The sequence below is a fragment of the Pomacea canaliculata genome, linkage group LG3, assembly GCF_003073045.1.
Source record: "Pomacea canaliculata isolate SZHN2017 linkage group LG3, ASM307304v1, whole genome shotgun sequence".
NCBI lineage: Eukaryota > Metazoa > Mollusca > Gastropoda > Architaenioglossa > Ampullariidae > Pomacea > Pomacea canaliculata.
In genome coordinates, this window is record NC_037592.1 from 20107531 (window position 1) to 20122994 (window position 15464).

The following is a 15464-nucleotide window of genomic DNA, read 5'->3' on the forward strand; positions in this document are numbered from 1 at the left end:
TCTTGCGTTTGTTTACAGGCGGCATCTTTGACAAGAACTCTGTACAGGTATTGACTGCTTTCCTACATGAAGTACAAGGCTTCAATTCCGCATTTTCGCCCGCATTTCGCTACCAGCTGAAGAACGAGACCTCCATCCTGGACGTCACCGACAGCTTCGCCGTCAGCAATGCATGTGAGTACACCACAGAGGATGTTGGATTGTTTAATATATTAGAGGGTATGTGTCATGTAAGTACACCACAGAGGATGTTGTACTGTTTAATACTGTCTAATAATGTCATGTTTGTGTTCATTTTTTCTGTTGTCAATATTGGTTAGTAACGTGTTCAGTTGTTTGTGCTTTCTATGGCGTGCTCATTATGGTACTCGTACTTGTGTACGTAGCGGACGAGACCTTGGTCAGTCATTGTAGCGGTCATATTTACTGCTGTCTGACTACAGGAGGACTTAACAAGTGAAAGCACCAACAATATTATAAAAACTTTAGTCAGCGCAAAGTCATTTGTGAGAAATTAAATTTCAGGTGTTTGCCAGGAAACAAATTCAACAATGGCCACTGCAACAGTGACATGAATTCAGCCCATCTATGTTGGCTTTAATAACGAACACTTCAAATTTAAGCATCACAATTCCCCAACTCTTCTTCTAGTCACTTGGTAGTGACAGTAGTGTCTACTGTCCCAATAGTCACAGTGATACAGTGACACTAGTGTCCCCAGCAGTCACAGTGGTACAGTGACACTACTGTCCCCAACAGCCACAGTGACACTACTGTCCCCAGCAGTCACAGTGATACAGTGACACTAGTGTCCCCAGCAGTCACAGTGGTACAGTGACACTACTGTGGCTTGTTACTCCCACTTGGTCCTGTTAGCAGATCCCTAGCAAAACTAATCACGTGGCAGTGATTTGCGCGTGCGCCACTCGCCGCCATCTGTGCGCCAGGCTGGGAGGAAAAAGACATTTTGTGATAAGATTTTATTGATTTTGGAGGCCAGTCCTAATACGTCTAACAATGTCTCGTCTTCTTCAGTTGCAAAGTGACCTTTGCTGATGGCCAGATCCGAGCTCCACTGTGGAGAAACTGCAAGAGCTCTATCTGGTGCAGGTTGGTAATGACAGCGGCCTATCGACGTCACTAACGGCGGTGGACTAACGGAACTCACAGAACTCACAGACAATGGCAGCTTCACCTTGGTCTCATTACACAAACACACGAGCAGGCACGCTTACAGTTCACACTGAAATAGGCAGAGACATAAACCTGAATACAATCAACAACATAGTTTAAAAGTTGCAGTTGTGCATCCAAGAAATCATTTCACACAATTGCAAGGTTACTTCTGAAATCGTGCACTTTGACCTCATTTCTGGAGTTTATTGCGTTTTATCCTATCTTTATATTTTTAAATGAAATCGGTGATGTTATGGAGCTGCATGTATCTCTTTTTTTTTGTACAGTTGACATTTTGGGCCTTGACTTGTAACATTAGTTGATGAATTTTTTCCTCCATTAAATCCTCCAATTTTTTTCTTCATCAAAATTTGATGGCGCTCGGCGACAAACAAGGAAAGCGCCGGTGTGCATGGCGCAGACTTAGTCTGAGTTCGTAACCAACACACGGCAGCGGTCTAGAGAAAAAGTCTTTTGCCCTAAAAGATGGTTCCTTTTACAAAATAAAACAAATTGCTTTAATATATTATAAATAGCAGCTTTGTATAACATGCAACAAGTGTTATAATTATTTTATCCTTTAATAAATATCTTTTTAATAACACATCAATTAAATTATTAATTTCTGATGACAGACCAAACTCTAACAGCTATTCGAGAAATGAACAAATTTAAGGTTAAGTTATTATCTTTATTAAAGAAAGTTGCTTTCATGGAACACAACTATGAACATTTTCCACAAGAATGAAACATATATAGCTTGGCTGCTTAGTGTGCCACCAGAAACAGTGCATATCGCTGGTAGATTATGAAAAAGGCTGATTTAAAAAAAATATATTAGAGAATGGGAAATAATTTACGCTTTTTGAGCACAAAAACATTGCAAATCTTTAGTGCATGATTAAAAAGGCTAATAAAAAAGTAAAATAATAAAGACACTGGGAAATTATTGACGCCTACTGAGTTCTGGTTTCAAAACGATGTAAATACCAGAAGAAACATTAAAATGCCATGGAACCGTGACTTTGCAAACATATCTGAAGTGTATGTGAAGTTTAGACATATTTAGTCATCTTACTGATCCCAGGTTATACATTGATGAGACCAAATAGCCCAGTTGTTTAATCACTGCGTCCCTGCGTACGTTTGTCTGTGTGCTTATGTGTGATTGTGAATGCAAATTAGCTTGTGTCTGTCTTTACTCGTGTATGCATCTTGTGCAAGCTGGCAGCAACTTCTGATTACACATATTTCCATATACTTTATAGACATCTCATTTTATATTATGCTGTGTGCATCTCTGTGTTATAGTATCTTACGGTTTCTATGGTAACTTAACAATTCCTAATATTTCAGGACAGTTTTGGTCTCTTTTCGTAATTTTACTCTCACACTAATGTAACATGTTAGATTTATGTATCAGAGGCATGAAAATGATGAGACTTCGGTGTGCAATGTGTCAATGTTTCCTTATTATCTGACCGCCATCTTTATCATTGGAATCGTCTATCTGAGAGTTGTCATTCTCCCATTTAAAATAGACGACGCTTAAGTCGATGAGAGAAACAGAGAAGAGGAAGAGGGAAAGAAGGAAAAATAGCGAAGTAAAGAGGGAAGACAGACGGACAGACAGACATGTGTGGGTGTATTTGCATAAGCATGCTTCGGCAATTTATTCTCTCTGATGGATCTCGGATACCTTGATGTGCACTCACTCTTACAACCAACCTGCTTTTTTTAACCAAAACACCAAGGGACTTTAAAAGCGATCTGTAATCAGGGCCCAGTCCTCTCCTGCTGCCCTTTGCTTTCCTGCCCTTGATTCGGTGTCATGGCTATGTCCCAAGAGTAAACAACACAGAGAAAATTGCACCACTCTACGATGTCTGTTCAAAGATTTCCAGGGACGGGGATGTCACAAAGGCTAAAGAGAAAATGAGAGAGATTATTCTGGTGGAGTGGTGATCAAACACTCTCTCCTACACGCTGGCCACTCACTTGATTGATATTTGTCAGAAAACGCAGTTTACGGATAGCGAAGGCAGAATACACAGACTGATGCTTTCAAGTGCAGACACGCATAACAAATGGGAGGAGAATCACTTTTTGAAACTTAGCAGCACCAGGAAGTCACAGCTGACGACAGGTGTGAGATCTCTCGCTTTCTCATACATACAAAGACAGAGGCTGACAAATAAGAATAAGACAACGATGATGATGATGATGATGATGATGATGATGATGATGATGATGATGATGAGGAGGAGGAGGAGGAGGACGACGACGATGACGAGGAGGAGGAGGAGGAGGAAGAGAAGAAGGGAGAAGAAAAGTGGCCGTTTTCCCTCATATTTTCTTGGTGGCTCTAAGAGACCAGAGAACACCTCAGCACAATAATCTCTCGCCGTCAGCCTGGCGATGTGTTTTTGTGACTGGCAGCTGCCAAAGCTCAATTATCACAGATCAGTCGGTGCCAGTGCCACCCAGACGCCAGCTGACAGTCGGGGCTGAGTCTGAGAGGCTTCACTTAGGACAAGCCATGATAACTGTAGTTCACTCCTTCCACACTCAAATAAAACTGCGAAAGGAACAATGTCAAGCATTAATATTTTTAGTAAAATTACACAACTATATATTTCTTTTAATATAATGATACCCGTAATGCTGATTTCATGGTCTACATTCTACCTGTGATTGAAGGATGGAAGATGGTCGAGATGGTACCTGTACTGACAGGCTGCATCATGGTATACTTCTAATTAGAACATTTAATGTTAAATCAAGAAACGTATCTGTATACATTCAAGAACAGACTCAACATGTGTTACAAACACACACTTACATGGACAACGGACAAACAAGCGTGCACGCTGTCACACAGTTGGCCAGCACTGCCCCTCTGTGTCCCATGCGCAGTGCTACGTCATTGCCGCTGGTTTCCTCAATGGGCATCCAGATAGAGCCCTGGCATGGCCACCCCGCTCCTCACCAGCAACATTCTATTTCTGTTTTCGGCATCGCTGTTATCGACCGACTGCAGGGGCTATCTAAGTCCGCTGATGATCGTGCCCAATCTCATTTGGTGGCCAGGCTGGGCGGCTGATGTTTTGGCCCAGACCTCAAGATGGGTCCAGACAGGACTGAAGTCTCGACTCAAGACGCTCTCCCACCCCACCCAACCCCTACACCCTTGTTTCTTCCACTCCTCACACACGAACACAGTCCCTCAAGTTCCGTCCTTTATTTTCGGAATATCTTTGCATGCTCCACGTTTCATCCAGTCCTTTATATTGCTTTGTGCTGAAGATTTGCGGAATTCTTGCGAATGACTTGGTCTAATAAGGCAGAACAGACTGACACCTATTCAATAGAATGTCCCGAGAAACTACGGGTATAGCTGTACAGGCATTATTACTCCTGTCAGGTGCTGCATGAAAACAGAAACAAAGATAGACAAAAATGTGACAGGGTCGTTTAACATAGATTTACATCAAATACGATTTAAGAATGTTATAAATTCTTTTTCCCTATCAAAAATAAATAAATACAAGTCGTAGTACTAGAGTAAAAATATTATCACAATTATCTGTTCTTATGCACAGACTTGAAAAGACTTCCTTTTGGACTTCTTCACAATACCAGATTATTTTTCTTGAAAACCTATTTTGTACCTCAACCACCTCACTTTTCACCCCATAACAACCTCAGAGTATCTTCTCTACTCCACTTTCTAGCAGTAACAGTGTATGGTCATCCACTAACTACGCATCCCATGCTTTATCTGTAAGGTTTTTGAAAAATAGTCGCAGACAGACCCGGGGAGGGGGATATAGTGGGATTTGACCCGGAAGCAGGGGGCACGAGTGGCATCATGGCAAGGTAGAGAGGTACGAGAGTAAAATGAAGCACTCCTAAATCAGTGAGCGGCTGCTGTAGATGACAACCCACACAACCGGCTTCGTGTTAAAAAATAAAAACATTAAAATGTATTTTAAGTTGCTCAACTAACCATCACTTTTCCCTCTACGCTGAGATTTTAAACTTATCTTATAGCTGACTGATGTCACTCTGATAGAACAGTAGAGGAGAACAACCAGACAAAGAGATGTGTTGGTAAGTAGTATGCAAGACCATAAACACCGCGTAGTCTAGTAATCAGACAAACAAACCCACAATAATAATAATAATAAAAAACCACACAAACATGTGAACATGTACGTAGGCAAGCAGATGGACAGACAGAAGGAGGCGGCCAGTATGCAGTAGGAGACAGATTCGCTGATCCTTCCATCTGCAATGTTTGCAGACACGATTAAGTGCAGGAGGGACGTGCTGCCAGGCTGTTGATTCAGCTCGCCCATGTCATTGATACGCAAGCCATGCGTAAGGCGGGCATTAGCATCACTTACACAAGGACAGGGTCGGCACAGGCCACCGTCGTCCGCGGCTCAGGAGACGGCATTTGCATATAATCATCCCTGGCCAAATGAGCCAGGGTTCCACGTGTCACCTATCTATTCCTTGTCAGGATCCCTAAAGGACGTTGAGCTAATGAAAAATTTGCGAACAGAAACTTTTAAGCATAGACGGAGCAAACGCCGGCATTCTACTTGCGAGAGATTAATAGTTCTGCCAGCCAAAGGTATGACATGCCCTCGATAAGTAATATTTAACTCGACATCACAGGTTCATAGGCCAGCCTCTGGGGTCAAAGATCACCCTTACAGCCCAGTAACTTTAAAGAGCATGTCTTGGTGTTGATGTGCTGGAGGCTGTAGTCAGACATAGTAGTCTGTAGTCATGTAGCCTGTCTGCCGACTTCGCTTTCCTTTATTTCGTCTTCTCTATTTGCCGATGACAATGATAAGAGTATAAGCGAGGTCTGGGCCGAAACACGGACACCTTAAATGTGTTTATTAACATGAGGCCGAGGTGCAGACCTCCCGTCACCTAAAACAGAAACAGGTTTTCTGAGATGTATAGTGAAGGCTAAGGTAAGAAATATAAACAAGTTTTAGTGTAAGGTTAGAGTAAGACAGGTAACATGAGTTTCTAAACAGTGTACACTCGGTGGGTGAATGAGCGGGGATGAGGAGGCAGGGCAGTAGTAGTGGTCAGAGCAGTTAGGGAGGAACATGTCAGCGGGGTGTGGATGTTTAGGAGGGGCAGAGAAAGTGAGGGGTGGATCAGGACAACAGTAGATAAGTAAGGTGACAACGGAAGGGGGATGACTACCGTTGGTGTGCCAACATCGTCACGTGACAACACGTCGGTGGCCTGGCCATTCTTTTCCTCTTCGCTCAAGCAGTAGCGCATCTCCACCCATCATCCGTCCGGTTACCTCCAACATCACCAGGTTTTACCACCAGGGTGAGATGTAGCTGGCTAGTTTTTCTGAAACATTACAGAAACATTTTCATTCGGGATAATTTTTCTCTACTGCTCTGGATGTAACTGATTATTATCCTCCATACTGCCGTCTACTATTATTATGTCTTCTTCGTATGTATGTTTATTTATATGATACTTGCCCTTGACTCCGCGAGGCTGCTTTACTGGTTTTTGAATGAATGTACAAGTGCTGGCCTCCTGACTTCACCGGCAGTGGGAAACTCCAGAATGAAATGACCAGTCTAATCTTTTATGTTCACCAGCCAGTTCTTTTACGTCCACCTACGCGTCGACCATCCTCCATGAAGGGTCTTAGTGGGTCGTGCCTGGTCACGTGACCAAGCCAGAGCAGCTAGCATCACTTCACTGTACCCAGGAGGATGGCGGCCATGCTTGATAAAAATTCGTTGGTCTTACCCTCCATGTAAGGAAGTGGAAGTAGTGTTCTTAGGCACTCGTCTCAACTGCCTGCGCTTTTTTCTGAATCAGCCAGAACAGTTCACGTCTCGCATTCGTAGAGCATGATGGGAATACTCTTGTACTAATCACGTGATCGATCGTTGGGTCTGTGACTCACTCCTACGCCTGCTTGGAGTTTTTTCGTAGAAAATTTTTACAAATACACTAAAATGTTCATGTTCTTACATTTTGGTTATGAAAAGACGGCGATGTATCTATACTGGAAACGAAAGATAATGTCAGAATGAATGAACACAATTTTTTTTAATTAACGAATAAAATCTGATGGAAACTTCTGGTAATTGCGAAAACATCCTTTTTTTTAACAGAAAAACCGCGAAATGAAGGCATCGACTAGATATATGCATAAAGATAGATTACTACATGTTGAAGGAAATTATAAAAATGAAATGATTTACATGCAGAAAGATTAAGACGGAAAATACAGGATGGAATTATTTACATACAGAAAGATAACCACATGTATTTGGAACATATAAGATGAAATGATTTACATTAACTCTAACAATTTTAAGATGGAAAGGGGGATGGGAACAGGAGGAACACACCGGTTCACACTGAAACACACGAAACGAGCGAGAAGGTGCACCTGTTAGCTGAAGGTGAGTGCAGACACCTTGTGTGCACTGCTACGTGTCTACAGCTGAGGAATAAGGCGATAAGAAAGAAGCATTCGTCGAACTTTTTAATATAAAAGAAACCTTAATTAGAAGATGAGAAGAGCGAAAGCTAGCGAGGGGAGGCAGCCTGGTGGAGATGCCGGGGGGCTGGTGATGCGGGGGAAATCGATGAAGTGGCGGCCCCGGGGGACCTGCCCTGTTTTAACAGCTACTCGTGCTTAGCATCCTCCTCCCCCGCACCCACTCTTCTGCTTGGCGGTAATTGCTCTGGCTACGAATCATAATGAAATTACTGACCACGGTCTGCGTAAGAACGATAGTCCGAATTATGACACGGAAATGAGGACTTTCCGAGCACGTCAGCAAGGCGCAGTCATACACCATCCTCAACACCACGACCACGACAAACTTTGCTCCACCATTAACACTACAACTTCGTTACAAACCATCCAGTCTCCTTGTACACATTTTGTAAGGTTTAATGTGACAGATGGATAAGTAAAAGCCTTGTGGAGACCATTCATTATCATTAGTTCCAAGGCATTCCGGGAAAAAATTAGCATATGTCTGGTAGACCTAGGTGTCGTTAAGCTTAGCTTATTAAACAGCAGTTACAAATTTCAAATCTACATACTAAAAAGGTAGTCACAGGCTAGTAAAAAGCGATTGGTTTCTTTCCTGTTGGTTGTTAAAAATTCAAACAGCACAGGACTCATACTTCCCCATCACGCCGTTGTCGTATCTTACTCCTCTACTGACTCTTCTAGCCTGCCGCCAGTCTGTCCTTGCTTTTTCGTTACAATTTTTATTTATCTCAGTAACTATTGTGAGGTTTACTTCTGAAGAATGAGAGTAATGAATGAAAGTCAATCAGTCAATAAATTAATCAGTCCATTCAGCCTGGAAATCACTAAATAAACACTTGTGTATCTGATTGCATTTTAAAGTAACTGTTGATGATCCTGCCACCTGCCTTGAGAACTAGAACGACAACACGGGTAACATGCAGCGTGGACATTAAATGTAGAGTGGGTAGATGGCGATCCTCCCACCTGTACATACAATGAGATCAGCATCAATATGTCGCCCACAACTAACTCTTGGACTTGCACATCGAGGCGAAAGGAAAACAAACAGTCGCCCACGTGGACAGCAACAGGAGATGCAATGGCGTAGGCGTTGTCCCTGACGTCGCATGCAGCGACAACAACGTGGGTGTGTGTGCCACGCAGTTCAGCTCTGTGTTTATGACTGGTAGATGCATAATATGTAAACATTATTTTATTTAGCTGTCACTTGTTCCAAACAGCTTCACCGTTAATCTCAAGATACAAACCTTTGCGCTCAGACTGAGAGTAAATGACAATCAAAACATGTAAGATGCGAACCCACACACTCTCTCTTACACTCGCTCTGCTGAGGCGTGATGTATAATAACAATCACCAGATGCACAACCAGCAGCGTATCATAAAGATGCTGGGGTTGTTGTTTGTGATAATAACAGTGAACATTTCTGGAGTTATTAAAGTCTGGTGACATCAGTGGGAATGTGGACGGTATACACAGTCTTGCCAGACATAAACAGGAGACGTGCTGGACACAATGTCAGGCAGCACTTAGCGACATCTACTGGCACCAGTGTGCAAAACAAATATGTGAGAAATTAGTACTGAAAACAGTGAGACATTACAGTAGTCCTGTTTCGGAAAGAATAAATTGTTGTTTAAACAAAAGCGTTTAAAGATCTGATTCGACAAAATAATTCATTTGATCAGTTGTCCTGAATCACAGTGTTCTGTGTAGTCAAATGTTTCTAAGAAATTTATATACCATCTATTTTGTAGCTGTCCTATAAGTGTACTATGCCTCTCACCAGTTTTTTAATACTTTTCTTCCCTTTATAAAGCAAAGTTGAACATGTCTAAAAATAATACTGAAATCAGACTTTCTACAAAACTTCGTGTGTCAACATGTTAGCTCATTTAATAAAGTAAAAACTCACAAACAATGAGTGTCATGTAACTACATCGTTAGCACCTAAAATACAACAGAACAGTCTACACACCTAGTAGTAGGAGCGAATACTTGGATTGCAGCTAATAAAATAAGATTGATTTGCACATTTCTATGGGAAAACAGAGAGCAGTGACGCTCCCTGGGATAACAGAAACTGTGGAAGAAATAAATAAGGGTGTGAATAGATTGTGAAATCAGCAGCGCTGCAGCCACCACCAGTCACCTCGTCTAGCCACCAGGCTCCGACTAAACAGGTAGACGATGCTGGGGGTCACTGCGACATCAAAACTAATCACCATGGTGATGAGGGCAGACGAGACGGCATCACCATTAAAGGCTAGTCGTATTCCCCTTATGTCCTCATTTTTCAAGCCACATCTCCCCGAGTTTGGGACGACCATCTACTGCAAGCCTGCGTACCGCTCATAAATAAGACAGTCATTTTTAAGGTCAATTAATTCTCTTTCGGAATGGCTACCGAACCGTCAAACTTCCTGGAGAAATTACATTCAGTCGGAATGGCTGGCAAGGAAGGAGGCAGATTAAACGAATGTTGAGATACGTGTTGTAGCCACTGGCTCCACACAGACTCCAGTCTGAAGTGTGAGAATGCAAGAAGCTGAACTCTGGGGTAGTGTTCTCAGTTTTCTGTGAAAATCCCACAAGATGTAGCGAATAGTCTTTTTTTATGATTTCACGAAAACTGAAGAATACTGTAACAGAAAAATTAACGATGAAGTAGGAAGAACCAGGTCTGTAAGTGTTGTTACTTACCTACAGCTCACTATCATAACGATTAAGACAAGTGGTCTAAACATTTGGTCTCAAAAAATCTTTTTCTACAAATGTTTTGAAATGCTGATTTTAAATAGCTCTGAAAAATGTTTTACCCATTGCATTCTCTCACCGCATGAGTTGATGCAAACATTTATACTCTGTATAAGCACCTTGCGCAGTCCAATGAAAAAATAGCTTTTCGTTAATTATCTAAAAAATGTCTTCGACACTATCCCTCTATATTTTCTACCTAGACGAATTCTTGGGGAATTTTTTCCTTGATCATAATTAGTGTGGATAATTTACTTCCTGATAAACAAGCAACATAAAGTGTTTGTTCAAAGGCTCTTTCGTCCGCTTCTCTCCCACCCAAGCGGAGTCTTAAGCCCGCATATCTCTATCCATTATCCCAGGAGTTCTCACAGTAACCACGAAGGACAATATTTTGTCACGTTCTGTGATGATAATTTACTGCTCTCTCTATCTCTCCATTGAAGGAAAGCCTCTCTCACACACACACACACGTGACTAATGCTCCTTCCCTCACAAATCACAAGATGGCCTCGGGATGTGCAGGTCGCGCTCTGTTGATTGTAGCTTTTCTGGAGCAAGGGCTTCAGACAGAACAACACACATATGACTACCAACTGTTAGTATTCGACACCGTCTCTATTTATGAACATACTTCAATAACCAAGAATCAGCGGTATAAACATATAGATCTTCCTTATCTGTCTGTCTGTCTGTCTGTCTGTCTGTCTGTCTGTCTGTCTGTCTGTCTGTCTGTCTGTCTGTCTGTCTGTCTGTCTGCCTGCCTGTCTGTCTGTCAGTCCATCTGTCTGTCTGTCTTATAACGAGGCATGAGGTGAGCAGTGATATTTCTACATACGGTTTCCCTTTTCAAAAGGTAACAGAGAACATAACAAGGTCAACATCCTCAAATCGTTATTACCATGGAACAAGCAGCAGCAGCATATCAAGCAGTCGAGCAGTCAGCATCAATGAGGATGCACACATCAATCAATTTTGCACCAAGTACCTCAGAATACTCACCGAGTGACTCGAGTGAAGGACATAATCACCATGCTTACTCAGCCTGTAAAAGCTTTAAGTTTACGTTTGAAAAACGCACAGAATCCTTACATCATTATCAAGAAGAAGCCAAATATGATATCGACATAATTTTTCGATTGAAATTTTCGTGATATTTCGCGTTTCTTTCCATTACATAAATATTGGAGTGAAGAGAGATCACACATGGGAACGTCCACGTTAAATGTTAAGTAACTACCACAAGAACGCATCAGAAAATTCATCGAATGTACTTTATACAAGGTATTGGCACTATTTATTATTATATTAATAAATATAATAAGACGCTTATTCAAACTTTCATCCAGTAGCCACTAGGGTGTGACTGTACCCGATGGTCATAGCAGTGACAGTCTCTGTAGAACACAAAGGTCACTCCCTGAAAACAATGGGTAGGTACTACAGGGAGAAGTGTCACTATGCACGGCTACAACACAGTCACATGCTAACCTGCAGGTAAGCAGCACACCTGTAGGGCTCACTCGTGTTTCTCTGTTTCAGTGTGCCGGCATTTATCCAGGGGAGACTTTGCCATCTTTGGTGTATCCAACGCCTCGTCAATGGCCACCATCCAGTCCTACACCAACACCTTCAAGGTCCCATTCGTCACTTTCAGTATGGCTCAGAACACCTCATCCAACACCTCATTTCAGATATACATGCGGCCCATCTATGTCAACGCTCTTGTTGCTGTCATCTCCCATTATGGCTGGGATAAAGTGTATTACATATATGATTCAGACGAAGGTAACGACTGTCATTTTCTAGTTGATTTTCCTAATTTACTTTTTCGTGAAACTCGAGGACACGCTATGTTCAAAATAATGACAGGACAGTACTGTAATATAATGATTGTACTTTTAGGCAAAGGTTTAATGTTTTCTATTTACTTATTTTTCTGATTTATTTCCTGATTATCGTTTTTTTTAATATAATTGTTTCGAGTGCCACCTAGTTATTCCGTCTTAGAACATTGTTTCAATATAGGATCAATTCATTTTATGATGTAAATATTACAGGACTCATACGACTTCAACAACTATTTCAAGCTGTCAACATGCACGAGAAGTTTCTGAGTATAGACGCCAAGCGCATCACGACTGGTGTCAACTGCTACGACATGATCAAGGAGCTGTACAAGCAGAGCGAGAAGGAGATGCGGCGGTTTGTTTTGGATGTACACGTGGACAAAGCCGAGCAGATCATACTCCGAGTAGTAAGGACTTTTAATAATGTCTTCATATCTCTTAGTCTACCTCCAACCTGTGTAGTTCTCTGTAATTAACAAAGCTAGTCACTCGGTTAATTAAAGTTCTCAAGCTTTTTCAGCGCAAATGTTTATACAAATATCTCTTCCTCGAACGCTAGCGTGTGTTTGTGGCTGGCTGGCTGTTGTACCCCATGCCAGCAACTGAGGCTATACCATGGTTAGTCCCCTCCCACTACACACAGTCACTCCTACAGGACGGTGTTCCGGTGTCTTGCTGATGAACTTTACCAGCTCAATGTTGCAAGAATGGGGTGTCTAGTTGTACAAAGGGTGGCGACCCTGTTCAGTACAAAGTTATTGGTTTTGTGTTCAATGTCGCAAATTCAGAGATTCTCCCTCAGGCACTTGGTCTCCATTGCCTGGATTCTCTCTACAGCAGAATAGGAACTACCAGGGACTTACACAGGCACTGAGTAGCAGAACTGAAAGCCTGAATATTTGATGTCCAGATTTGTTACAATTGCATAAATACCGATATGTTTATCTTCGAATATTTCACATTAAGAGACATTCAGGATATTCAAAAGACTTTATCTTACTTATCACCTCATTATAGGAGGAATGTACAATTGTCGCCATTTTAATAATGATATGACATCTGCAAATTCAAATTTTTTTTTTGCAGATGCGGGACACAGACATAAATAATTCAAAGTTTCACTTTTTATTAGGTGATTTGGTGAGTATAAAAAATAACCAAATTAAATATCGCAATGTTGTAAAACCTCTTTGTCGTGTTTTTCTCTCACGTGATTCCTCTTCTGTCCTCTCTCCAAAAGGCCTACAAAAATAGGTGAAGGATTGTTATCAACCAGATTGGCAGTCAGAAATTATGTCCAAAGAACTCTATGAACTCAATCAATCTTTAAAATCGCCTTTCTCTGTCAGTGTCCAGTTATATAGTTTGCCAAATAACCGATAAGACACTTTTGGAAAAGATTTTCAAAAAGCTTCAATCGCTCTTCTTTGTAAAATGGTTTGCTGGTTTTTCCGCAACCTGTTAGAGTAGCCGCTAGATTTTTGATGGGCACAGATATTTCCTACACATTTATATTTAAAACTTAAAGACATTCCTAAACAAACAAATATTTATTTTCAGAGCATGCTAGAAATGAATCTTACCAACTTCCGGATAGGAGGTATGAACATCACTGGGTTTTCTATGGTAAACCCCAACCGAGAATCAGCACAGATATTAATGGACAAATGGGAGAAACTAGACCCGCAGCAGTGGCCGGGAGCAGGCACTAAAAGCATGAGTGTAAGTCAGTTCTTTCTGTCTGTTGTTCATCTCCATATTGCATCACATCAAGTCACATCTCCCACGTGACCTGTGACATTTATTTTACTGTCGTCGGCAGTAACATCCAGAATATCTTTTCGTAACATTTATACAAATTTCTTGGCCACTCTGTCCGCTTTATTCACAATTAGTTGTACTGAGACAGTGAACTACATACTGAACTGATTGAGTTATGTGAGTGTGTGAGTATATGTTACAGTACTGTATTCCTTAACATTGGTAAATATTAAACAACACCGAGCTGTAAGTAAAAGTCACTTTTCGCTGCTTGAGCTCTATGTTCAAATGATCTTTGCAGTACGAGGCGGCGCTGGCAGTGGACGCTGTTCAGGTGTTCACGAGGGCCTTCACAAGTATCTTAGACTCTGATAAAACATTTTTACACGAGGCTCTAACCTCTGGAGGAAACAAGGTCATCAAGTGCACGGATGAGTCTGAGGTCAAGAGTGGCTTCGGCGCGCGTATTCTGCAGGAGATGAAAAAGGTGTGTGCGTGTGTGTGTCCTAGAGTCTGAGAAAGCGTGCATGCGTGTGTCTGTGTGAGAAACAACAAAGAGAGAGTGAGAGAGAGAAATTATTCAGAAAGGACAGGCTTTGTTCAACATCAAATTCTTATTCCTTACGTGAATGTTGGAAAGTACATGGAAAGACTTTTAAAAAGTTCAGTTCTCGTGTCGCCAGGAGAGTTGGCTAGTATTTTCATGTGTATTCCAAGTTGGTTGCAATCTTACGTACTGTTAAAGGTTATATGAAATCTCCACACACCACCTTCCACAATAACTCTTTATACCAAACACGAGGGAATTATAAGAGAAACTACTTATCTTTCAGACTGCATTTCATATTGATGCCGTATTTTTGTGAAGGATGACATTAATAACAGGTGTGGTTCACAGTTCACTGCTTGTTCATTCAGGTAGAATTTGAAGGCGTGACAGGCACCGTGGCTTTCGACAGCACCGGCCACAGGCGGGACTTCGCACTGGACCTGTACAACGTGGCCATGAACCGAGGAACAGCAAAAGTGCGACAAATGTTTGAATTGTGAAAGTAGAGCAAGGATGTCATCTCATGTTCCTCTGTTTTCATGTTTCCGTCGTGAAAATCGCGCTGTATCACTCTCATATCTTACTGTTCTTCCTTCTGTTCAAACTGTAGTTGTTACTGTAGTGACTGCTCTGTAAATAATGATGACAGCAGCAATGTTAATACATCCACATCATACTTTGACTGTTTGTCTATGTTTATCATTACAGTGATATAGTATTTTGTAGTATACTGTTACAGAGTATTCATGTGTATATATGAATATACACCAACACTTGTAAATGTTGATAAA

At 41.6% G+C, this 15464-nt stretch overlaps 1 protein-coding gene across 1 annotated transcript in view; it reads left to right on the plus strand.

Annotated features, from left to right (window-relative positions):
- Positions 1 to 15464, plus strand: part of LOC112559482 (glutamate receptor-like) — a 41715-nt gene that overhangs the window by 15595 nt on the left and 10656 nt on the right. The window contains 7 exon segments of the mRNA XM_025230776.1: positions 19 to 174; positions 12055 to 12300; positions 12573 to 12769; positions 13449 to 13502; positions 13923 to 14084; positions 14425 to 14610; positions 15042 to 15149. Of these exon segments, the coding sequence (XP_025086561.1) occupies positions 19 to 174; positions 12055 to 12300; positions 12573 to 12769; positions 13449 to 13502; positions 13923 to 14084; positions 14425 to 14610; positions 15042 to 15149 (1109 nt within the window).